General features: G+C 47.9%; 1 protein-coding gene across 1 annotated transcript; it reads right to left on the reverse strand.

The window, feature by feature from the left end:
- Window positions 1–4,642: 4,642 nt before the first annotated feature.
- On the reverse strand, window positions 4,643–19,296 carry LOC119802182 (centriole, cilia and spindle associated protein). The gene is made up of 3 exons (XM_038313132.1): window positions 18,966–19,296; window positions 7,918–8,186; window positions 4,643–6,083 (listed from the first exon to the last, which is right to left on the reverse strand). Exons 1-3 carry the CDS (start codon window positions 19,294–19,296, stop codon window positions 5,907–5,909), a joined length of 777 nt encoding a protein of 258 aa, XP_038169060.1. The 3' UTR covers window positions 4,643–5,906.
- Window positions 19,297–25,934: the final 6,638 nt, after the last annotated feature.

Below are 25,934 nucleotides of genomic sequence, written 5' to 3' on the forward strand. Positions count from 1 at the left end.
CTGGGAGTTTGAATGACTGAGAGGGAAGGGAACTGGAGCTCGTGACTGTTGGCTCATCATCACCAGGCTTTCCTGCGTTGTGGCTGGTTCTCACCTGTTATCTCTAGTGTCTAGCTCTTACCCTGAACTTACCGGTCCCATCAGATTCCTATTTGTAGGCAACTCATCCAACTCTGGGTCCGTCCACACAGCCTTTGCCCCAGTGCGACACAGCCGCTAGCCACAGGCTGTCTCCACTTACCTGTATCACTCTGTGGGCGTGATGCTCACATTCTGCAGTCACGTGGGTCCCAGGAATTCTCAGCATCTTCACAGCACTGCTGACATGGAACCACTGAGAAGGCACTGCATACATAGATATGTTTGGTTTCTTTTGCATTTTTAAAATGCTTTTCAGCTTCTCTGAACCTGCTTTCTTTAGGTTAAACATCTTTAGTATTATCTCTTTATAAAATGAAATAATACTTTTCAGCCCCTCCCCCATTTAAGATAGGGTCGGTGTCTAGCTCAAGCTGGCCCCATACTCATGGCAGTCCCACCTCAGCCTCCCTCGTGGATTATTGCGTGTGCCAACATGCCCAGCTCTGGCTACAGAATCCCCAGGTGATATGTTTCTTTTCGCTCTGGCCCCCACGATCTCCATAGAGAATGTGTCATCGTTCAAACTGTCAGTGCAACGTGTGGCTTTCTTTGAGCACTTCCTGGTATCTTAGTTCTCGGCAGTTTGAGGAGGGTGCATCCAGATGGGTATTTGTGTGAGACGGGCTACGTAACCAGATGTGGCCTCAGACTCAAAATCCCCTTGCCTTAGTCTCCCGGTGCTGGGCTGGCAGGCGCGCAGTGCATCCCTTTGAGTTCATCCCAAATGGCGTTCACGCAGCATCTTGACTCCTCTGGTTTTGTATCTTTCACCAGATTGAGAGTTTCCGGCCATTGTGCGTGCCAACCTTTGAACGCCTTCATCGTCTTTCTCATCTCCCATGCCACAGGTCCTCATGAAACCCTCTCTTCACCTCTTCTCTCTGCTGTTCAGACTGCTGATTCTCTTTCGTCTCCTGCCTGCCATTGAGTCTCTCCAGCTGTGCTCGCTCACAGTTCCAGTATTTTCATTTAGAGGTTGGGTTTCTGAGATAGTCTTGCTCTGTAACTCTGACTGACCTGAAACTCCCTGTGGGGCTCAAACTTCCGACAGGTCTCCTGCCTCTACCTCCCCAGTTCTGGGATTAAGATGTCCCCCAACACATCTGCCTATTCACTTCTTTTTGTCACCATTATCCACATTCTAACCTTTGAGAGTGTTCTGATTGCTCATTAGAGCTATTTCAACGTCTGTATCGATATCTGCGGTCTTCCCTCCTGAGCCTCCCAGCTCTGATGCTGAGTGGTACAGCCATGGCCTCACTGAGGCCGAAGGGTTTAACTTTGTGGAGTTGACCTTGTTTGAACCCGCCTTCTGTCAGCTGGATCCCAATTCAGCATCAATTCCAGACACTAAAACCAGACACTTGTGTTTGTTTGGACCTTCCCTACCTGTGTCCCCTGCTGGTTCAGTTTCCTTTGGTCTGCTAGTTAGGATCAGTGTGAACGAAGCCATAGCCCTGCCCACCCAGCCTGTGTTGTTTCTCACTCAACATAAGCTTAGAATAAGGGGAAACTTTCCTAAATACAAATTCGTTATTATTTAAGAAATCCAGAGTGCTGGGTATATCGCAGGATTGAGGGCTGACAATCTCCAGCTTCCATCCTGTGGGCCATCCCCCAGGTCCCACGGCCTAAAAATCCCCCACTAAAGGTCCATAAAGTTAAAAAATGCCCAAAGATGACCAATAACTGCCTCTTGTGGAGAATTTTTAAAAATCTTCAGGTAATTTCAATCATTTGAAAGCTCTTGTGAATACAAGAATCCCCCCAGATTCTCCAGATTTTCCTACAAGAGGTACTAGGAAACCATTATAGCGTTCCCGGACACCTTCCATGGTGCTGACTCTGATGCCTTAGAAAGCCTGGCGGTTGAGCAGCTGGTCCTCACGTGGTCATATCTGAGATGCTCTGCAGGTATGTGTCCCAGGAGCTGAACAGCCACCTCATGATATGGTGACTAAGTCTCATGTAACTGTCTTGTACAAGCCTAGGTTAAAGAAAAGAGGAAAGAAAAAAGAAAAGAAAAGAGGGAAGACATTCATAGAGACATACAAATGATGGGTGGACCACTTTACAGATACCTCAATATGCCATCCACTCACCTTGTAGGAGTTGCTAGCAAAAAATATGTCGTTGCTGCCAACCTAAAGTCTACCTGTTTTGAAGAGTGGGAAATATAACTCACTTGGCAGAGTAACTACCTAACATGCATGAAGCCCTGGATTCTTCCCTCCCCAGAACCACATTAACTAGGTGTGGTGATATATTATCTGTACTCCCAGCAGTTGAGAGGCAGAGACAAGAGCAGAAAGTTCAAGGTCATCCTTGGCTATTTAGTTGCAGAGCCAGCCTGGGCTACATGAGCCCCTGTCTTTAAAAAGAAGAAAAACAACCAGGCAGATGCACTTGGGAGGCAGAGGTAGTCAGATCTACAGAGTGAGTTCCAGGATAATCAGGGCTACATAGAGACTCCAATTCCACTTCAAATTCAGAAGCAGGCATTTTGAAATGACCAGGTCATGCTGAAAGGGCAGCACTTGTACCACACAGATTATACACACAGCACTTGTACCACACAGAGTATACACACAGCACTTGTACCACACAGAGTATACATACAGCAAAGACCTTACCTGGGCCAGGTGACTGCAGAATGGGCCATGGCATAGCACGAGTTTATCCATAAAGTAGACCATCCAGCTATCCTGGTTTTCCTGAGCAGCAAACCTACCTGGAAAGCAAGCCTCTCCCATTCTTCTCCAACACTACTTCTGCTGTCCCAAGTGTCATGGAGTCCCATTCCATTTACAGTCTCTGAAGACGCTTTTAATCGGAAAGCTGGGCAGAACTCTCTTTGGCTGCTGTTTCGTTTCTCGCCACGTGGGGACCCCAGTGCCTCCTCCATGCCAGGCAAACACCCTATCACCGAGCTACATTCCCAGGACGTAGGATATGTCTGGAAATGACGCCTTCAACAACAGCCCCTTTGCTCGCTCTCTTTTCTTACAATACAGTCCGGGTGTTGTGACCTGAGCAAACACCTTTGAATTAGCAGCCACCCTTCAACGAAACACAGTGACAAAGAATACCGCATGGGAGCCGAGAGACGCATGCGCTGCTGCACTGTGAGCGGGTGAGGCCGCCAAAATGCCTTCAGTAGCTTGAACATGGCTAAACATGTTAGAGATTCCATGGGGGTGGAGCGGATGAGCCGACACGCACGCAACACCAAGTTCGCAGATGTCCTCTCAACACACAGTTGAAGAAGACATTTCTATTTTCTTCCCATTCTCGTCAGAACTGGGCATTCTTACCTCAGTGTTCTATTATTAGCTCTGAGGTAAAAGTAGCATAAAAAACCCAAAACACTTATGTTAACATTTTTTAATTAAGACCTTAAAATCAAATTTTTAAAAAAGACTTGTGTATCATTTATTTTAAGTATGATGGTATTCTCAAACATTTTCAGACATTTCCAGCGTGGAAGCTAACTTTAAATTATCTCACTGCCTTGAAACGAAACGTGTCCTGTATTAGCTCCTAGGACAGGAAAAAAGCTGTTGCTAAGATCGATTTGTTAAAAATTTCATAGGCTCACCGGGCGGTGGTGGTGCACACCTTTAATCCCAGCACTCAGGAGGCAGAGCCAGGTGGATCTCTGTGAGTTCGAGGCCAGCCTGGTCTACAAGAGCTAGTTCCAGGACAGGCACCAAAGCTACAGAGAAACCCTGTCTCGAAAAACAAAAAAAAAAAAAAACAACAAAAAAAAAATTCATAGGCTTAAAAGGTAACCACTACCTTTTGAAAAGGAGAAAAACTGAAGCCTAAACACTCGGGACTCGGGTGTGGGAGTCACAGCTAATCCATACGCGCTTCCTTGTGGTGTATGAACATTAAATATTCCCCCAAGTCCTGATCATTTGTGCTCTGTGTAAAAAGAAGGTGGCAAAGACACCAGCATGGCTCTCAGTACACCTCAGCCTGTACTTCACCACACATGCAGAAGGATGCACGTGTCTTCTGCACAAGTCTAAAGGCCAGGGTGGGGGTCCTGTGCCCTCCCTCCCACCCCCGTCTTTCTGAGATTGTCGGGTGCAACTTGCTGATGGAGGGCTGGGCGGGAACAGAGACCTTCAAGACACAGCTTTACAAAGAGTAATACTGTCCCAGTCACCCTGCCTGTGTGACAGCTGGGGACTATGTGGTCAGTAGAGTCACTAGCAAGGTTGTATTTGGACAACTTGGACAACATGTAGAACTTACTCTTTAATTAAATACACACCTCACTGGGAGGGCTCTGTACACAAGGGTCTATACAAAATAGGCAAATATTTTTAAAGTTTTTTTTAAAACACTCTTGATTCTTCAGTATGCATCTTCAAAGCTTCATACAGTTTTAAGATGACATCGTGTGATGACTTTATATGGAATAAAATCAGTTTGTGTTCTAGAAATTATTATACTCAAAAACCCAAAGGAAAAATACATGGAAAGGCTCAGCCACACGCTCAGTTTTACCCAACAAACTCAGCTGCTGAGTGGGTGCAGGCAAAAGATCTCCCTGTCTCTCAGGAAGGAAGAAAGAACATAGAGATCATCTTCTGAGCGTCCCTCCAGCAGGATGGAGAAAGGCACCCATCTCATGGAAACCTAGGTTTTTTAACCCTGACAGTTGTCTCCTACTAGAGGAAGGACATTTCCAGCCAGGCTGGCACATGCCCATTCTCCATAGTTCAGCAGCACCGATCACCAGGCCGGACACCAAGGAGTCACATTTTCAGCCTACACTATCAGCACCTTGCATCATGAAGCCTTCATCACGCTCTACGGAAGGAAAAGCAGAATGGAGCTGATGGCACACTCATGGTGCCTGCTGGTCCCATCCCCACAGGCCAAGCAAACTCAGTTCATTAAAGGTCATTTCAAATTTCAAGTTTTCCATATCATCGTCTGCTCTCTCCGGAGAGGGGCTTGGCAGGTCAGACTTAACGAGCGGCTGACTATACCCTGTGAACTCTACCGGGGAATGCTGCAGTTAAAAGAATATGATGCTGACTCAAAAGAAATGTCACCATTAAACACGGACTGCACGGCACGTCACTCACTGGAATGTCCCAGAACTACTAAATTATAAGTTAAATAAATGTCTAAGTGACAATTTAAGAAGAAAAGGTGACCATTGCTCTGGCCAGAAAAATTCTTAAATATCATAGTCTACAGGGAAGCGAGGAGAAATGGAATGCCCAGTGTCAGCTGCCGAAGTCCTAGTTCATCGGGAACAGCATCGTCTCATGCTTGTGCCCTTGCTTTCCTTGCTGCTCCCTGGGGCCAACTGCACAGTCGTCGTGCCTGTGAGCCCTGCACTGTGGGATGGGATGCCCCTGCCAGCTGTGGAATGTGGTGCTGATCAAAAAGGACAGCTCGGACCATGCGAGAGGAGAGGGTGTGGGTGGGGAGCGCCTAGAGCCAGTTAAAGGCATTCGGTGTGGGTATCTCCAAAGGTTAAAATCCTTAAAATAAAACTCTTACAAGAATATCAAGACTTGGGGACTTGTCTTCATAAACAAGCCAACATCTATGGCTTCGATGGTCTGCCCTAACTACTAAGGCGGGTGACCAACCATCACGAAAGCAAAACCATCTCTTGAAAATTCCTAAGAGGAACCTGCAGGACCAGTTGATTTCTTCCACCTGTGCATGGTCTCATTGGACAGTTTTGGTTTTCCTTCTCTCTCATAAACACTTGAAAGAGGACGTGCCAGCATCTAGGCCCTGGCTGAATAGCACCGCATGTACTCTGTCAGCCACGGGTTCTCTGCGGAAGTTGGCTTCACCGTTCGGTTCTTCTCCACATCCACGGAGTGAGCCCGCTGCCTCTGGGCAGCCAGTTTCCTTTTTTCCACCTGTCTTCTGTTCTTGGCTCGAAGTGCTGATTCATGAATCTAAAGAAAGTTCAAAGATAAAGGTAGTAGCCTAAGTGGCTTAAGGACCAATTCTGAACAATATCTAACTACAAGTCTGGGGATGTAGCTCAGTGCAGCCTAGTACAGATGAAGCCCTGGGTTCTATCCCTAGGCATGGAGCTACACACCTGTTACCCCAGCACCTGGGAGGTAGAAGCAAGAGGATCTTAAGCCCTCAAAGCCGTCCTTGGCTCCATAGGAAGCTCAATGCCAGCCTGGGATGCACAAGACTATCTTACATTACTAGCCTGATTCCCTGAAGCAAGGAGTCAGGCCATGCCAATCTATGGCATCAGTGCTTCACAGAATAAACCATCCTGCCACCACAATTCACCCTGTTACCAATGACAGCAAGGCTGAGCACAGAAAATTAAATTTTAGGGCTGAGAGATCGCTCAGAGGCCAGCACAAGTACTGTTATTGCACAGGACCTAAGTTCAATTCCCGGAGTCCAAGCTGGGTGGCTCACAGCTGTCTGTAACTAATTCCAAGCGGATCTGATGCCTCAGTCCTCTGAGATCACCTGCACTAACACACACAGACCCACACACATATACATAACTAAAAATGAAATTTTTTTTAAAAATAAAAGTTTAGATAGAAACGGCAAACATCTAACTTTCATGCGATCTAGGACCAACTTGACAAAACTTGTTTTGTTTTGCTTTGCTTTTTAAGACAGGATCTTGCTATGTAGCTGTTTGGCCTGGAACTCACTACATAGATCAGACTGGCTATGAATTTCCAGGGATCCTCCTGTCTCTGCCTCCCAAGCACTGAGATTATAGGCGTGCCACCACACCAAGCTCTGGAAATCTGTGGGAACTCCTCCACAGTGTGCACGTAAGAGAGTCTGAGTTCTTGACAAGGTTTGAAAACACTGCATGGAAAATGGAGACAGCCAGGTGCAGGTGCACAGCCTGTAAACCCAGAATTTGGTAGGTAGAGGTAGGGAGATCAGAAGTTCAAGGTCATCCTCAGCTAGGTAGTGAGTTTCAGGCCCATGGTTACATGAGATCCTGTCTCAAAATATAATAATAAAACAAGAAAAACTGTCAGGGGAGTTTATCCTGTGACAGATATGCACACTGTTAAATTAGTCCCAGAGACTCGTCAGAACCCTCTGCTAACAGCAGCCCCCCTCCCTGTCTCAGATTTCACTTCAAATAAACAGCATCTGTCACCAAACAGCTCTGGGCACTTGCCTGGCATTACAGGGAAACTGAGTTTGCAGTTTCTCTTTCTGCCTGCTCTTCGGACATCCCTGGCATCCAGCTGGTGCTAACACGGTAACCGTTTCAAGATGGACCATACCCTCTCTGTCCCCCTGTCTAAAATATCTCAGGTCTTGAGAGAATGTCAAGCCAAGGCTGGGTCAGATGATTGGGGCTCCATGGAACAAACACCATTGCATACACATATGAAAGCAGTGAGCCGAATTTCATCAGAAGGGAAACAGAGGTCCCCAGAAGATGCCAAGTAGTCAGACATGCCAAGGAGAAAGCCTTGGTCAAAGACCCAGGTTAGCAAAGCTGAGGGAAAATGAGACCTCTCCAGGGGATGGCTCCAGCTCCCAGCACACTTTTCCCCTGTGGCCCAGGCCACAGAACTCAAAAACCACAGTGACATCTGCCTCTTCTCCGGGCTGTAGCCCCAGTCCACCAAAGTCTACTCCACCTTCCTAGTGACCAGAGACCCCTTCTTTTGGCTTCGATGGACCCCACACCACCCGAGGACCTCCCATGGCCCAGAGCAGCCATAGGAGAAAAGCCCCGTGGCAGCGTATGGCTGGACTCGCCCTTCTGAGGCACACCTCATGCACAGGGGCTGATGCACAGACATTGTGCGTCTTCTGGCTCCCCGTGTCCATCTGTTTCTCTCCCCAGCCATACAGAGCAAATGGGTGCTTGTTCTCTTTTATTTTGCTTGCTGATCTTTGGGGGCTTCTGGTTGCTTTCTTACTTCCTCTGGCAAATAAGGCACTAGGCTGCTGTCGAGGGTCGGGGCCAGTGAGCACCCTGTCAGTCTCTCTTGTCCCAGTCTGTTGTTCGGGTTTTCCTTCTATGTCCTTTTTTGGTGGTGCTTTTGAAAAAAGGGATGAGAAAAGATGGAAACACTTTAAATCAAGTTTATATAAAATAACTTAACTGAAGCTGAAAAATAATAATGCTTCATCAAGCCAGTTACACACTTATTATGGCTAAACTCAACAGGTTTTACTTAAAGCAAGATATGGAAACAAATTTGTAGAATAACTGTCATTTACCCCATCTTAAAAATTGACAACAAAGGTTCCAACATTAAATCAAAACAATTCCAAGGCAACCTTGATGGCCCCCTTCAGGATCCATCATCTCGATGACGAGTGAGTGCACACACCTGGGAGCTCCCTCCGCAAGCCCCAGGGTGTGCACTCCTCTCTGTGTGCCTTCCCTGAGACAGACAGGCTGTCCTCACCAGGCGGATACTCAAGGTTGGTTTCTAAGTCACTCCCTGAGTTCTAGAATTCTGATTCCTCTTTGATGTATGTTGATGGAAAACCTCCTTACCTGTGCCTCCAGAGAGGCAGCTGTCCACCTGAGCCTAAGGGCACCTGTCACAACAGGATGTGGTCACCGTAGCGGCTCACCTAACTGTAGCCCTTTACGGCGTCCCCAGTGCAAAAAGCAAGAGATAATGAGACGGAAGTGACCGCACGAGTCAAGGTCCTCGTGCTGTGCTCGAACACGTAATGTCCTGACAGGCTGGGGAATCTGGACGAGTCCAGCCGGTGGTGCTGTTGGAGGAGGTGGTGGAATCTCTGGGAGATGCGGTCTGACAGAGGAAGTGAGTCACTACAGGATGAGTGTTATGGGCTATAGCTTGACTCCAGTGTTGACCTAACTTCTGTTTCCCGAGCCATCAAGAAGCTTGAAGCTGCCATGAACTCTGCCACATCTCCCTATCACGACAGACCATGACCTCTCCAAGCACAGTCAAAATAAACCTTTCCACCCTTCAGTTATTTCTTATCCGGAATCAGGTAACAGTGATGAGAAAAATAACTGATGTGTATGGTGTGTGGGGCCTGAACGGTGTCAGCAACCCTGGGAAAGTGGAGGGAAATGATGGGGGATGTGGTTGCCCAACCTGAGGTGAATATCAGGTATGAAAAAATGCTGCAGAATGTCTCTAATTTCCCTTACCTACCTTTTGGGATATTTTGACATTTTAACGCGCATGTGCGTGCACACACACACACACACACACACACACACACACACACCTTTGTAAGACACGATGTTTGCATAAATCCTTCCTGAGCCTGCTTCCTTCCCACCTACACACACTGGAATATGAGCTCCGTGTGCGTCACCCGTGGCTCAGGCATCATATACCCTCCCCCATCAGCTGCTGCAGAGCTTGGCTCCCCTCAGAGGACAGACCCTCAGCCCTGCTGCCCTTGGCTAGGCATCTGATTCATACTCCTCTATGGGAGAGCATACCCCATGTGGGCAATTCAGACAGGGCATGCCTGACTGTAGGAAACCTTACTCCCGCCTTAGCTTTGGCCTCAGCTCTAACAACCCATTCAAAGTATCAGGTGACACAAGCCAAGCCTGGGGTCTAACATCTCCATCCTGCAGCAGGCTGTAACCCCAGCAGTAGATCACAGGGTGAAGGGACACCAGATTTACCTCATTCCAGGAACTTAAGTCCGCTCACTGCCCAAGTACCTTTCTGCATGTTATACCCATATCCTTCCTCACCTTAATGTAGGATGAGGAAAAGAAGGACCCTCGAACTCAAAGCAAAGAGGAAAAGTAGCATGGAACAAGACCTACGTAGATCAAATATAGAGAATGAGAAACTGTAGTGACCTGAGTTTTGGGTTCCTTCTCCTCCTCTCCTCTAGATCTCCCAGGGCAGCCTGTCCAGAGAGGACAATAATGCCTTTCTTTGAGGAAAAGGCAGATGCTGACCATGAAGAGACCTAAAGAAGGGGTGTTCACTGAAAGGGAAGAGGGAAGGATCAACAGCTCTAAGGAAAAGTGCGCATGCAGAGTCTCCCGCTCCAGGCTGGGAGCAGGTGGGAAATAAAGCCTTTCTGTGCCGAACTTGGGTTGGAAGTGGGAGTGATTATACCTTAGAAACCATGGGGAGTTGTGGAAGGATTTTAAGCTTAGAAATGATGTGGTCCTGTCTGTATTTTAGAGTGGGTTGGATAAAAGAATAGAGCCAAGTACCTGCCAGGAAAGGCTGACAACAGACCAGGGTAAACAGACACAAGGGCACCGTGCTGGCATGGGTGTGGGGCAGGAGAACCTGACTGGTCTCCATGAATGTTCTAAGCAGATGGTCCTCCTATCCGTGGACCCGAGGTGTCCCAGACATGAAGGACGGAACTGTACAGGATGAAACAGACAGGCAGGCTGCTAGAAGATACCCACAGGCACTGGAGAGAGACGACAGGCTGGGACTAGATTCTGTGTGCACAGGACTGCCCAGGAGAAATGTGGATGGAGCAGGAGGCCAAAAGGGCACACTTGGGTCCCTGGGACACTTATTTAATGATCTGGAAGAGAAAGAACCCAAGAGTAGGACACAGGAAGGATATCTAATAAAGAAAAGAAACCAGAAGAAAACCTAAGGAAGTGCCACATTCCACAGAAGTCAGTGTGACGATGGACTGAAACCCTACAACTTATCAGTGAGGCTCTGATGGAAGAGGGTCAGAGATCAAGCCAAGTGACCGAGCAGTGGAGACTGCTCCACTGGGCTACTGGATCAACCCTCCTTTACCACAGGGACCCAAAATAGCTCAGTGAAGGACAAAAGTCACTGCCCACAGGACCTAGGCAGGACCCCAGCATCCAAATGACTCCTACAAATAATCTCACACAATTACCAGTGTCACAGAAGATAAGCCCAGCACCCAAGAAACGATAACAATGATGAGACAACCAGCTGGAGCAATAGACGTAAGATACTTAAATTATCATCTTCAGACGGTGACACAACGGTGCTTACAACTCTGTGCTTAAGAAAAAAGATAACGCACGAAAACTATCCCCAGCAGGAGACAAAAGACGGACAGAAGAAAAGAGACAGAACGTAATTGCTGTAATTTGAACATTTATAAAACTCTCAAAATAGTGCCTGGTACAAGGTAATTAAATATAAGTATATGCTTTTAAGATCCTATTTGAAAGAATGATGTTCAAATCAAGGATATTTTCAGGCAAACAAAAACAGTATTTCCCACAAGATTCCGGGGAAGACTGCAACATTTTTCTCATCAACTGAGAGGACATTCAAATTAAAATAAATCCAGTCTTTAGAATGGAGTTGCCCAATACAATAGCCTTTAGCCACACGTGGCTATTAAAATAAATCTACGTAAATTAAAAGTAAAATGAGAAGATTGTGCACCTCTGCTAGGCCAGCCATTCATTGTTTTTTTTTTTTGTTTTGTTTTGTTTTTGTTTTTGTTTTTCGAGACAGGGTTTCTCTGTGGCTTTGGAGCCTGTCCTGGAACTAGCTCTTGTAGACCAGGCTGGTCTCGAACTCACAGAGATCCGCCTGCCTCTGCCTCCCGAGTGCTGGGATTAAAGGCGTGCGCCACCATCGCCCGGCAGGCCAGCCATTCAGAATCACCACAGAGGACGCTATAGAAATGCATCAACTACCACAGAGCTCTTCTGAGGAGTCCTGCTGAAAAGAAGAAAAAATCAGAACAACAAATGACCCAGTGGGGTAGAGCGAACAAACACGAGGCAGCTGGAGATGGTACACCCATCAAGCAGAGGTGGAACACACACAAGCTTTTCATAACCAAAGCCATTAAAGGGAATCTTCACACATACACAAAACTGGACTTACACAAACTTCTCTCAACCACTAGGAAAATTAAGTTAGTGCATCAAAAAATAACTTTCAAAAATCTCATTTTTGAGCCCAATGTGGCAGGTAACACTCATAACCCCAACACTAGACAGACTGATAAGGAGGATTACTATAAATTTGAGATCAGCCTGGTCTACACAGTGAGTCCTAGGCCAGCTTGGTACATGACAATTACATATAAGTCCACGCTTTTAAAATCCTATTTGAACAAAGGATGTTTACTGAGTGAAGCCCAGTCTCAAAACAGCAACAACAAAAATTTCCATTTTTGAAATCTGAAAACATATCTAGGGGCTGAAGAAACGGCTCAGTGGGTAAGAGTACTTGCTGCGTAAGCCTGAGGACCCAAGTTCAGATCCTAGAACACATGTAAAAAATCAAGTGTAGGGGCTGGAGAGATGGCTCAGAGGTTAAGAGCATTGCCTGCTCTTCCAAAGGTCCTGAGTTCAATTCCCAGCAACCACATGGTGGCTCACAACCATCTGTAATGAGACCTGGTGCCCTCTTCTGGCCTGCAGGCATATATTGTATACAGAATAAATAAATAAATGTTTTAAAAAAAAAGAGAGGGACACAGGAAAAAAAAAAGTCAAGTGTAACCCAGCACTGGGGTTGAGGGCGGGGCAGAACACAGTCATTGCAGTTTACCGGCCACCAGCCTAGCTCAAGTTCAGTGGGAGAGTCTGTCTCAAGGCAATAGGGTAGACAATGGCAAAGCAGAACAGTTGACATCCTCCTCTGGCTACACACACACACACACACACACACACACACAGAGAGAGAGAGAGAGAGGGAGGGAGGGAGAGAGGGAGGGAGGGAGAGAGAGAGAGAGAGAGAGAGAGAGAGAGAGAGAGAGAGAGAGAAACTATTCTTAACGATGAGTCAAAACCAAAACACACAGAGATGGGTCAGGGCACCCCTAATTCCAGACTTGAGGAGACTTCTGTAACTTCTAAAGAAAGCAGGCTGAGGGAGAGATGTTGTCTGATCCACAGGGAAACTGGAAGGGCAGAGCCCTGTGTCCAGTCTGTTTTATTGTGTGCTGAAAGACCATCTCCACACAACGAGGAAGGCCCAGCACAGGAGGGAGCCTTGCAAGTGCTGAGACAGCTCAGCTGGTCTCTCAGCAGAAACCAGGGATAATACCTATCAGATAAAGTGTGCCAGCCTGGAAAGGGGCCTGTGTCTAACTCAGAGCCTACAATGCTTCAGGAGTGGGGTGGGTTTTGGCTGAGTTCAGGTAACAGTTTTGCAGCAATGGATTATCCTCTCATACTCTTTCTCTTTTAGCTCTGACTGTAGAGTAACTCACAATGGAGACCAGGCTGGCCTTGAACTCACAGAGATCTGCCTGATTCCCAAGTGCTGGGGTTTAAGTAATGTGTCGCTACTGCCAACACCACCACCACCCAGCCTCTTCTTTTCCTCTCCTCCCTGAATGCCAGAGGACTATTTAAAGATGGAGAAGCAGAGAGGTCCTAGACCTGGGACCCCAGCACAGCAAAAGCCAGGGTGCTAACTCCTAACACGCCTAGAGGCCTCAGCACAGAGCTCTCTGGGTAGCTGTCCTCCTGGGCACCAAGTGTGTGGCAGACTGGCTGGTTCCCCAGGGGTGTGACTGAGGCACCATCTGGGAGGGGCACACAGGAGACTCCCAGAGGGTAAGTTCTAAACTCCCCAGAGAAACACCTGTGTCTCTCTCTGATAGAGCCAATAAGCAACCCCAAGACTCCACATCCAGGTTCCTCAGGGCACTCACAGGCCTCACTGTTAAATATGACCAGATAGGTTAGGAGCAGACATCTGGGTATAACCCCCATTGTGTGTGTGTGTGTGTGTGTGTGTGTGTGTGTGTGTGTGTGTGTGTGTACGCACATATGTGTGGAGGGTAGAGCACAACTTGCAGAAATTGGTTCTTTCCTATGTGGGACTCAGGATCACACCCAAGTCTTCGGACTTGCAGCAAGTACCTTTGTCTTCCGAGCCATCTCAGCAGCCCACGGGTGCACATTTATACAGAAGAGACATAGATGGGTGCAGTAGTTCACCCCCCATGGTACCAGCTAGCCAGGTTGAAGTGGAAGGATGGAGAGTTCGAGATCAATATGAGAAGCTATAGAGATGGCTCAGTGGTTAAGAGCACTGGCTGATCTTCCAGAGGTCCTGAGTTCAATTCCCAGCAACCACATGGTGGCTCACAGCCATCTATAATAAGACCTGGCGCCCCCTTCTGGCTTGCGGGCACACATGGAAAGAATGCTGTACACATAATAAATAAATATTTTAAAAAATATTAGGAGGCTTGATCCAAGAGAATTATCAGCCAACAAAGAAAGAAAACAACCTGGGTATGGTGAGATAAATCTAGAACCCTAGTACTCAGAAGTCTCGGGCAGGAAATTCTTAACAATGTGAATTTAGTCTGGACTAGAGTGTGAAAAACCTTGTCTCAAAGACAGAAAAGAGGGCTGGGCGGAGGTTCAATAAGAGGAGGGGAGAGAAGACAAAGACAGTGAGACAAAGCAGAGGAAATAAATTTAAGTAGTGTTAGAAAATCTTGATCTGCAAGAAGCTTCCATACTCAAAAAGTCCAGTACAGGGAATGAGTAGAGACAAAAAGAACACCGAGAACACCTAGAAGAAAAGCATCTTCTGAAAGCTTCTGCCTCCCTCCAGGAAATGCTGAGAGACAAGAAGCAGCAAGGGTGAGGGGCAAGTATAAGGGGGAAATGGGGCAGGACTACTTTCCTAACTTTAAACAGGTTGTTTAAACTAAGGCACATGTAAACCTAACCAAATAAGCAAAATGTAGTTGAAAAAATGTGACTATGGACTAAGGACCTGGAGATAGGCTGGCAGCCTGACATTTTAGCTGCTGTGGGCCAGCGGTGACACACTTGCCTAGCACGGAGAAGCCCTGGGTTGGATCCCCAGTAGCACAAAAGTAAATCTGGAGGCATTCTTCACTACTGTTCAAAGCAAGATGGCTGCTAGCAAGTTAGAGAATTCCTACTAACCAAGCACTCCCACCTCCAACATGGCACGAGGAACTTAAAAGGAACATAGCCATTTTTCAAATAAGAAAAAGAAGTCACCAGATCCCATTCATTTGGGGAAAAAAAAAAAAAGGCCTCCGGAGAGCGATACAGGTTTTCTTTTAAGTGATACAGAATTACAAGCAAAAAGAAACAAAACAAAAAGGGGGAGGATATAGTCTGCTAAACACACAAAGAGAAACAAAACCCTCTAATAATATCTTTTACAAGGAGAATACAGTATACTGTTGTCAAGAACCTAATACTTTTGCAAGCAGAGGGTAATACCCTCCTATGATTCCCAGTACATGGAGGATTCAGAGTTTAGTCAGCCTGGGCCTAAAACAGGAAAGAAAAAAATTACACTAACAATAAGCTTGATACTTTTTTGCTCTTTGAAATAAGGTCTTATGTATCTATCCCAGGCTGACCTGGAACTCACTTCTGAACTTCCAGCCTCAACCTAAGGGCTGGAATTACAAGCACAGCCACATCTGTTTGTGTTGAGGACAGAACCCAGGGCTTCATGCATGTAAACAAGCCCTCTGCCAGCTGAGCTGCCCAGAGTTTGAAATGGCACACACGCTTAACTTGATTTCAACATTACACACTGCATACAACCATGAAAACATGGAGGGAGAACTGTAAGTGCATAGTTTTTATTTACCATTTTTTTAATTTCTAAAAGAAATAAACTAGAGGGTCAGTTGCAGTGTTTTCTTAGATACACAAAGCATTGAATTCCACTTCCAGCACCCTAGCCCCCTAAAAGAGAAATGAAATTAAATAATAATAATAATAATAATTCAAGAAGGCGTCCCAGAATTAAACAGAGAAATTGGGAACTAAAGAGCAGTTCAGCGGTTAAAAGCACTAGCTACTCTTCCTGAGCCCAGGTTCTAGTCCAAGCACCCACAAGAACGTTTACAACCTCCAGTTCCAGGGAATACAACGCTTCTTCTGCCCTCTTAGGGTACTGCATGGACACAGTGCAAGGACACATATACAAGTAAAACACACACATAAAATACAAAATAAAGGAAACTAAATTTAAGAGTTTGATGCTAGGGACTTTCAGGTGACCTACATCAACTCCTGATGGTGAGGAGAGACAAAAGGTCTAACAGCCCTCCTCAGGGCGGTTAAAGGTATGGCTCAAGAATCAGAAGTCAAGGAGGGAGGTAGTGGCACACAGGCAGGTGGGTCTCTGTGTGTTTGAGGTCAGCCTGGTCTACAGAGTGAGTTCCAGGACAGACGGGGCAAAACAAAGAAACCCTGTCTTGGAAAAAAACAAAACAAAAGAATCAGAAGTCACAGCAATGGAGCAATGTCTCCAGATAGTTTAGAAACAATGAACCATCATCACAAACTCAAAAATTATGATTATTTTTAAACAATGGTCTCAGAACTTCAACTTTTCACTCATCCTTTCCTAACTGATAAGATGACCTCTACCACGAGTCAGACATGACCGCAGTTCCCACCTGGGAGAGAGAAGCCGTAAGGGCCTGACGCAAGCCGAGATCCCTCTTTAGACAACAAGCATCAGTCAAGCCAGCCATGAGGGCGGCAGGCAGGCCAGGCAGAAGTAGGTCGGTGGCCCCGAGGGATGAGCTAAGGTGAGTGATGGTGAACCACTGGACTGGCTACATTGTAAGAGAAAGAAAAGGGACCTGGAGGAGCGAAATGGGTCAGCTCTGAGCACTCCTCCATTTCCATGGGCCAGTCCCACACAGACTGTGATGGCTAGGAAGAATGTGTGCAACAGACATGTGTATGCTAGGAGGGTAGAAATAAAAGCCAAGGTGAAAAAAAATGGGGAATATCAATTAGTGTCAACAAAGGTATATAGAAGTAAATACCAGCCAAGTGTGATGATGCTCACCAGTGGTCTGAGCTACTCGGGAAACTGGGGCAGGAGGATGTCTTTAGCCTAGTAGTTTGAGGCCAACCTAGGCAACCAGTAAGACTTGGCCCCAAAATAAGGATACAAATACAAAATGGCTGGGCTTGGTCGCACAGACCTATAATACCAGCTACTCATTTCGGAGACTGACACAGAAGAGTCACAAATTTGAGGCCAGCCTGAGTTACAGAGGACCATCAAGGCTGGTGTGGTTTAGTAAGGCCCTATCTCAAAACCGAAAGATACAAAGAGAACTAGGGATGTAGTTTAGTGGTAGAGCATTTGCCTAGCATGCCCAAGGTCCTGAATTCAGTCTTCAGTACCACAAAAGGAAAAAGGGGGAAAAGCAGAGGAGCTAGAAGCAGGTTACCTAAGAAGTGGGTAGCTGCTGGTAGGCACCATGATTTTCTAATAAACTTCACGGAGCTACAAGATTTTTCATGCAAAAAATGCCTTGTAGCCAGGCAACGGTGGCCCAAGCTTTTACTCCCCACACTTGGGAGGAAGAGGCAGGCAGATCTCTGAGTCTGGGGCCAGCCTGGTCTACAGAGTAAGTTCCGGGGTAGCCAGAGCTACACAAAGAAATCCCATCTTAAAAAAAAATAATAATGGCTTGCAGTAAAAATAAGACGAATATATCTTAGAGCAAGGCAATCAGTGCCTCACCAGTCTAGCATACCAAGCACCAGCAGCATTTCTCATACTGACACGTGGCCAGCAGGAGCCACGCAAAAGAATTGATTATGGGGAATCCAAAGCAGGACACATCTTCTATATTCCCTAATGCCTACACACCAAAAATTTCAGCAGGGATTTAGCGAATCTTTGGAGTTGTTCTCAGCATCTCCATGGAAACACAAATAATCATGAACTCGGGGCACTCCTACGTAGGCAAACGCCGGGCACCAAAAGAGTGCTGTCAACAGTTTTCAAAGAGCCAGGAACACTGATAGCGGGTAAACCCCATCAAACCACGGAGTGAGAAATAAAAGCCTGTTACTCATTCAGATAAAATAAACCTCACAGTTAGCTAGGCCCAGTTTGCACCGGAAGAACTGGGAGACGCGCTCCTAGTCCCCCCCCACACACACACACACACATACCCATGCACACCTTCTGCCATTCCAATTTCTAAACATATCACTGAAGCATCAGGAGCGGTCGTCACAAGCGACCCAATGACGATGACGGGCGACCCCGCCAGGCAGGAACTGAGAATAGTCAAACAAAGTAACCAAGAGCAAAGCAACCGGATCCTTTCAGACTCGGTCTTTGTTTACAAAACTGAGGTTAAAAACAAAGGCCCCATTTTATGACTCTTTGAAGGCCGGGTGAGAAAATGCGTATTTCTAGACGAGTGACTGAGTAATAACTTTTTTTATTCATAAGCTCTCAAAGAGGTGGCTGACAACCATTGTGATCTCCAGCTGTGCTAAAGCACCGCCCTGAGCCCCGGCACCCTCCAGACCTCCCTGCTGACAGACCCACTCCGCAACAGCGGGAAAAGTGGCTCACAGCCTAACCAGGGTGTGCGGCTGGCACCAGCGTACACAAAGAAGGTTCGTCCACAAACACGCACACCATTCTTCAGAGACAGCGCGGCCAGGCCAAGGAGTTCACACAGACAACCGTGACCCCATTATGACAGCTCAGGGGTTTTTAACTTCGTGGGTCATCTTTGCGATGAAAAGCGCCTCTCGCAAAGAGAGATGCTCAGAAAGAAACAGATCCGCCATCTGGTGGACTGAGGGCTCACTGTGCCCGCCACTGCCTTGCGACCAAGGACTCCAGACCTGGGGATCGGGTAGGGTAGGGTACGGTGGGGAGGGTGGGCACTTAGAGGTCATAAAGGGCTCCGCCAAGAGTTACCAAATTAGAGAAATCCGGGGTGGGAGAGCGGAGACGCGGCCAGCACCTTCCCGTCTTAGTTCAGCAAGCCGATTCTGTCAACCCAACCAAACCAAACCAAAACAGGAAGCGCCCGCCCGGAGGCGGCAGAAACGCGCAGCTCGGAGTGACCCGCCGTGCCCGTACCTGGTAGCACTGTGTCTTGCTCCTCCGCGTCCCCAACCTCCGCGCCCCGAAGCTCCGCGCCGCGCTCCCCCACCGTCTGCTCCTCCTCCCGCGCGGAGGGCGCCAAGGGCTCCCCTAAAGGACCCCTGGGCGCCGGACTGGGTGAAGCCGAGCTGTCTGAGGGGCTGTCCGGGCCCCAGGCGTCCCAGAGCCAGGGCGCGTGCGCCTGCTCCAGCAGCCGGCGGCCCAGGCGGTAGCGCAGCAGCTCGCGGTAGCACGGCGCATACTCGTCCCAGCGCGGCTCCCGGTAGCGCTTCATGTACTCGCTCTTCACTCCACTGCCCGGGGACATGGTGCCGCGCGCCGCAGACTGCCGGCCCGCGCCGCCGCCTATGGGCTCGACCCGACTCAGAGGCCCGGCCCGCCGCGCGGTTCAAACCCAGAGCCCCGCCCGGACCGGAGGGCGGAGGCTGGGGCAAGAAGGGGCGGGAAGGGGCGGGTCTGTGACGGGATGATTCTGGGAGAGGGGCGGAGTCCTGGCAGGGGCGGAGTCTCGGGCCGGGAGGGACCGGTGGTTCAGGTAGCCGCGGGGGCGGGGTTCCAGGAGGGCTTCCAGGAGACGCGACCTAGCTAAGAGGAGTGGTACTCGTGGGTGGTAATCTGGGGTCGGCTCCTCCGGGTAGAGGTGTAGACTACCGGACTCAGGGTGGCGAGGCTGGGTATCTAGGTCTCCAGGCACCCACCTAGGCGGGGAGTTGGGACTCCGGGAGCAGCAGCCTTACCTCCTGCGCGTTCGATCCTGCACGCTCCGGAGGTCAGCGGAGATCTTGGCGCTGCAGCTACAGTGTATACAACGCTCCCACCAGCGCGTCCTTCACCAAGATGTCGCCGATGGAGCGGCGGCCCCGCGGTCCTACGGCAGCCGGAGGCGAAGGATCCGCCCCAGCCTGAAGCCTGCACCTCCCCGCACGCCCGCCGGGCCCCCGCCCGCCTGGGACGCTGCCTGTGAACCCCCAGCTCGCTCGCCTACTCGCTACTGGCGCCCTCGGGAGTAGGCTTCAGCTGTAGCTGCAACCTGTGCCTGTGAGCAACCAGCACCTGGGCCAGACCCAAATCATGTGTTCCACTTCCTTCCTTTCTGTTCACAACGCCAGGGAGAACAGAAAAGCCTTAAGGTTTTGTTTTGTTTTTTTCTTATTGTAATACATTCCCTTCCCTCACACCGCTTTTTGAATCAAATCTCATGTAGCCAAGGCTAGTCTAGAACTCATTCCAGAGTCCAAGCTGGTCTTAAACTCCTGATCCTTCTGCTTCAACCTCACAAGTGCTGGGATTACAAGAGCAAGCCGCCTCACCTGCCCTCACCCTTATCTACAGGTCAATTTTTGTAAAAAATAAATAAAACTACCCCCTCACCCTCCCTCCTGCCTCCGGGGCTCAAGGACCTGGCTCAAATCTTTGACTTGGGCTCTGTCAAAATGTACAGAGTTACAGGGTTGTTACTGTTGCAATCCTGCGCTACAGATTGCTTTTGTAAAAAGAAGTCTTGATGTAGTCGTTTGCTTCGGGGAAGATTTAAAGGGAAAGGCATTCAGAAAAGACAGCTATAGTTCACAAAACAGGCCCAAGCCAGAATGTGTAACCATTTCCACTTAGCAAATTAACTCTTGAGATTTTTGCAGTACAGGTTAACTATTCACACGTGTTTAGTCCTGCCTGGACCCTTCCTTAGCTGAAAGTCCAGAACAAAAGACACTAAGAGCGCAGGGTGGTTCAAAGGACAGCCTACCTGTCTGTCCCGAGGACCTGAACTGATATCTAGTATCGTGGGATTGTCCAGAGCCATTTTCTGGTAGGAATTAAGGAAGCTACTGCTGAGAGTCCCACAGAGGCCAGGCTTCTCGCCCTACCCCTCAACAAGCCCCAGGAAGCTTCTCATTGCATTCCCCTTTTATTTAAGCTGACTGGATTGATCTATGGTGTTAGCAACCAAAACAAGCTTCTAAATATTTAGTCACTAGGCAAGGTGGCACACCTGTAACCCTGGCACTTGTCAGGTCTCAGAGGCTGTAGAAGATCTTGTCTCAAAAACTAGACAAATAATTTTTGAATAGTGTGGAAGAGATGGACAAGACATGGGAGTAGGGTTAGAGCGTCTCAGCCTTTGCGTCCTGATTGCAAAATTAATAGATTGGGTCACCTGTGGTGCCTGCCTATAACCCAGATCTCTAGAGTTGGGGGGAGACAGAGGCAAGAAGACAGTGAGCTTCAAGCCAGTCTGAGTTACATACTGAGGCCCGAGGACCCATCTTAAAAAAAAAAAAAAGAACTAGAACTAGGACTAGAGATGTAGTATCATGGTAAGCACTTGCCTATTGTGCACAGGGCCTTGAGTTCCATCACTGAAAAAGAAAATGAATAATGACAATAAAACGATTTAAAGCAGCCAATATGGCTTCTTTGGATGACAACATAAAGCTGGGCTGGGCAGCCCCTGAAGTCTAGCATTCTGTGGAGGAGGCTAGGCTGATCCGGAGACATTTAGCTGCATTTGCCATGTGTAGAGGCTAGACTGGCCTCTAAAAATCAAACGCATTATCTCCCACATTTTTTTCTTTTTTTTTTTTTTTGGTTTTTCGAGACAGGGTTTCTCTGCAGCTTTTTTAGAGCCTGTCCTGGAACTAGCTCTTGTAGACCAAGATGGCCTCGAACTCACAGAGATCCGCCTGCCTCTGCCTCCCGAGTGCTGGGATTAAAGGTGTGCGCCACCACCGCCCGGCTTATCTCCCACATTTTGATGTCCAAATAAGTCCCCATGTGAAGATTCAAGGGAGAAAAAGTCCCATCCCAACTCTACCAGACTGACACACGGAAGAGGACTACTCGCTGCCAGGGAACCAGTGGCTGAGTGTCACAACATACAACAAATACACCTGCACTCTCACAAGAGGATTCTTAAGGGTTAGTACCAACGTTTATATAAACAGAAATCAGAATCATTCATGATCTTACTGTGTCTATTTTCCATCCTTAAGATGTATTTCTCTCAGCACATGGGAAGCAGAGGCCCATGAGTTTAAACCCAGCCTGAGCTACCTAGTAAGACCCTATCTCAAAGTATAACAACAACAAAAGAAATTTCATTATTTTCTGAATTGCTTTAGTTTTTGAAACAGTCCTGGCTGGCCTCAAACTGGTGGGCAATCCTGTCTCCTATGTGCTAGAATTATAGGCATGCACGCCACACGTGCATCGATCCTGTGGCTTCATAAATGCTAGGCAAGCACCTTGCCACCCAAACTGCATCCCCAGTCCTCATACGATTTTTTTAATTAAAAAATTCTAAAACCAGGTGTAGTGGCACACACCTTTGATCCCAGCACTTGGGGGACAGAGGCAGGTGGATCTCTGTGAATTTGCACACATGGATGTCTGGTGCCTACAGAGTCCAGAAGTGGACAATGGATCCCCTGCAACTGGAGCAACAAGAAATTTGTGTAAGAGTAGATCCTGAAGCCTCTAGAAGAGCAGCCAGTACTCTTAACTACTGTCGTCACAAAAGAGAGATGGAGGGGGATGGGGAGAAAGAGAGTACCAATGCAAGAGAAGGAACATTTCTTTTGGCCCATGGGTTCAGAAGTTTCTGTCTGTGGGTGGTTAGCTCCATTGTTTCTGGATGCGTGGCAAGGCAGGCCACCCCTGTGGGAGTGCATGGCACAGCGAAGCTGTTCACCGCATGGTAGACCACACGCAAGGAGGAAGCAAGAAAGAGCAGAATACCCTTTTTAAAGCCACACTGCCAGTGACCAGCCTCCTCCAATCACACTCTGTCTTCCTATTTCCATCATAAAACTATGTGTGAATCCATCTGTGAATAAACCCAGTGTGCACGGGATCCACTCACCTCCCAGAGCTCCATCCCTGAACACTACCACATGGCAGCCCAAGCCTTCAGCACATGGGTCTTTGGGGGACCTCATATTCCAAACAAATGCTTTCTGGTTCAGACAGAGGTCAACCCAGGATCTTAGTCAATGTCATTGGGACTCTCTTCTTGTCTTGTGCTGTGCTTCCTTGTCAAGGGCTTTGCTCTTCACTCTGTGTAAATGGACTTCCTTCACACACTTGCAAGGCAGTCCTATCTAAAGGACAATGTCCCACCACCAACCCTACCCCCATTCTTCCATTATCTCCTTGGTTGGGGCTGATGAGCCAAGTTGGGACATACTCCACCGGCATCAGGCTTTCTTGGTCCTACAGATCCAAAGGGAGGGTTTGCAGCCAGGTTGGGCCCAGCTGAGCTATTGTGCTCTCAAGGTCCCTTAGTCTCTGTCACTAGGTCCAAAAAGAAGTTGGCAGAGTCTCACATTGACTCAGGCAGCTGAATCAGAGCATAGATCCTTAAAACAAGTCCTTGGGGCTGCAGAGTTAGCTCAGCAATTAAGAATACTTACTTGTTGCTTTAACAGAGGCCCCGTGGTTAGATTCCTAGCACCCAGCAGCCCCACAGCTGTCTGTAACTCCAGTCTCTGGGGACCCAACGCCCTCTCCTGACCTCAAGCACCAGGCATGCATGTAGAGCACATATATGCACGCAGACAAAGCACTCATACACATAAAATAGTAAGTGAATCAAGTCCTCGATGACAGCTCAGCAAGGATTCCCTGACCCCTTCTTGGCCATCTACAGCAGACACAGTGAGAGCATCCGTGGAAAGTGAAGGTCAGAACAGTGTCTGTTGCTCTCAGCTGTCCTGGTGACCGTACCCTTCTTTCTCCAGGAAAAATCAAGGATGTGCTGTGAAATCGAAGCGTGAGTCACACTGGAAATGTTCCCCCTCCAATAGATGACCTGGACCCCTGGACGTGCACAAGCCACAGATCAGAGGACAGTGTCTGCACGCTGTCTCTACACTGAAGGGCAGCTGCTCCCTGTAGGGGCTTCTGAGGCCCCCAAGGGAAACTGCCTGCAACCTTAACTCACTGAGGAAAAACAGCCATATTCTCTGTGGAACGTGCCAACTGCAGACCCTGATTAGACTCTGGCCCAGCTTCTTCTCACCTGAGAAGCCTCTCAGTTGGCACTGGCGCCCTAAGCTTCTGCCTTCCCACACCCTCCAATCTTTTCCTTTTAGCGGCAGTCGTGATCCTGTCTTCCACTTTTCCACTTCCTTTCTTGTTATCTGCTCTGCCTCCTCCCTCTCCTGTGCCTGCCTTCCCTTTCCTCAGCCCTCCCCCTCTCTCTTTTTCTCTTCCTCTCCATCTCTACCTCTCTTTGCCTCTTTCTCTTCCGAGTCTTGTGCATGATGCCTCTGTCTCCCTCCATCTCTTTCCCTGATATTCCCACTTTTAGAACCATGTAACAGAGAAATAAAATTTCCCCAATTACTTTGACTGCTAGATAATAAGTTGTCAAATGAAGAAGAACAGTGTGATTACCATGGCGATTTATCAGAACACAAAATTCTGTGTGCTGCCTCATTTGGCCGCATTGGAAACACCTGCTTTGAGAATGTGCCCAGATTGAGTTTCACTGCTTTCGTCTATAATGTAGACTGCTGCTTCTGCTGCTGCTGCTGCTGCTGCTGCTGCTGCTGCTGCTGCTCCTGCTGCCTGGCTGCTGCTGCTGCTGCTACAGCTACGGCTGAGGACGATGATGATGAAGGAGATGATGCTGGTACTGATGCTGAGGATACTGATGTTGATGTTAAATCAACTGCTAACACTGGTACTAGTATTGATGCTAATGGTGCTGGCAATGAAGCTTAGCTTTGGACTCCTGCTTCCTTGTATATCTTTAAATTTTTTTCCTTTATTATTTTTAACTGAAAACCTTTTATTTTGGTTTCTTTGGTTTTGATTTTTGAAAATTGTTTTCACACAGCATATTTTGATCATGTGCTCTCAAAAAAAAGAAAGAAAAGAAAAACAGGAACATATAAAATAAAAACCCCTCAAAAACAGAAAAATAAAAACCAAAAGAGACAAGCAAAAGATCAATAAGACAAAAAAAATGTCAAAACAAAGCAAATTAAAAAGTCCTCAAAAGTGCTGTTGAGTTTGTTTTTTGTTGGCAACTACTTCCGGGGCCTGGGGCGCAACCTGGAATGCGGTTGGCATACCCTGTGACTCTCTGTTGGAGGAAACTGACTGCTTCCCTGCGAGCCTGAGGAAGTCACTGCCGCTGCGCAGATTTGAGCTGTCATCTCTCCATGAGGCTTCACCCTTTCCATGAGAGGATGACAAGCCCACTGCCTGCTTACTGCCCACAGCTCAGTCTATCTACACCCCAACTCCTATGCCCCACCACCCCCAGAAAGTTGAGCCTCTAGATCTCCCGGGAGCCAGAGAAGAATTTTCAGGGATTGCTGACACTCACTGCTCTGCTGCTGCGGGCTTTCCAAATTCTACAGTTTTCCTCGAGCCCTAACCAATCCGCTGGAAAGCTGATGCTGCAGAGGGTGTCCCAGGCCTTTGTGGAGCTGCTTTGATGAACTGCACTTGGTTTGGAGCCTGGGCTCCCCAAAAAGAGTTCACAAGCAACCATCACTTTTGGCCCACGGTTCCTTTTGTGAAGACCTTAGAAGACATTTATCTTCATTCCTGATTACTAGACTGACTTCCTTTCTACCTCTCAGACAAAGCAAACTCCTTTTCTGTCTGTCTGCTTTGAATACTAGGACTCTCAAGATCAATGCGCCCACCCCAAGAATCAATCACAACTGTTTTTGTTTCATGGTGTGTGTGCTTGCTTTAAAAAAAAAAAAAAAAAATTAGGTCCTCAAACTCACTGTGTAGTGTTGCGGAAGCTCCTTCCGCTCTTTCAGCCAATAGCCGCCCACTGGGGCGTGGTATCTCAGCGGCTTTTGGATGAAGGAGCGGAAGGAGCTCCCGCAACAGTGTAGCTAAAGATGGCGTTGAACTTCTGATCTTCCTGCCTCTACCTCGTCCACGCTGGGACTGCAGGCATGCACCACCTCCTCCAGGCTA

Source organism: Arvicola amphibius, chromosome 15 (genome assembly GCF_903992535.2).
Source record: "Arvicola amphibius chromosome 15, mArvAmp1.2, whole genome shotgun sequence".
NCBI classification, from domain to species: domain Eukaryota; kingdom Metazoa; phylum Chordata; class Mammalia; order Rodentia; family Cricetidae; genus Arvicola; species Arvicola amphibius.

Coding starts and splice junctions, on each gene's coding strand:
- LOC119802182 (XM_038313132.1), bottom strand. CDS start 19,296: ATGTCCCCGGGCAGTGGAGTGAAGAGCGAGTACATGAAGCGCTACCGG. Junction 8,187..18,965: donor GCAAGACACAGTGCTACCAG/GTACGGGCACGG, acceptor TTTTTTCAAAAG/CACCACCAAAAAAGGACATA. Junction 6,084..7,917: donor CATCAGCCCCTGTGCATGAG/GTGTGCCTCAGA, acceptor AACTTTCTTTAG/ATTCATGAATCAGCACTTCG.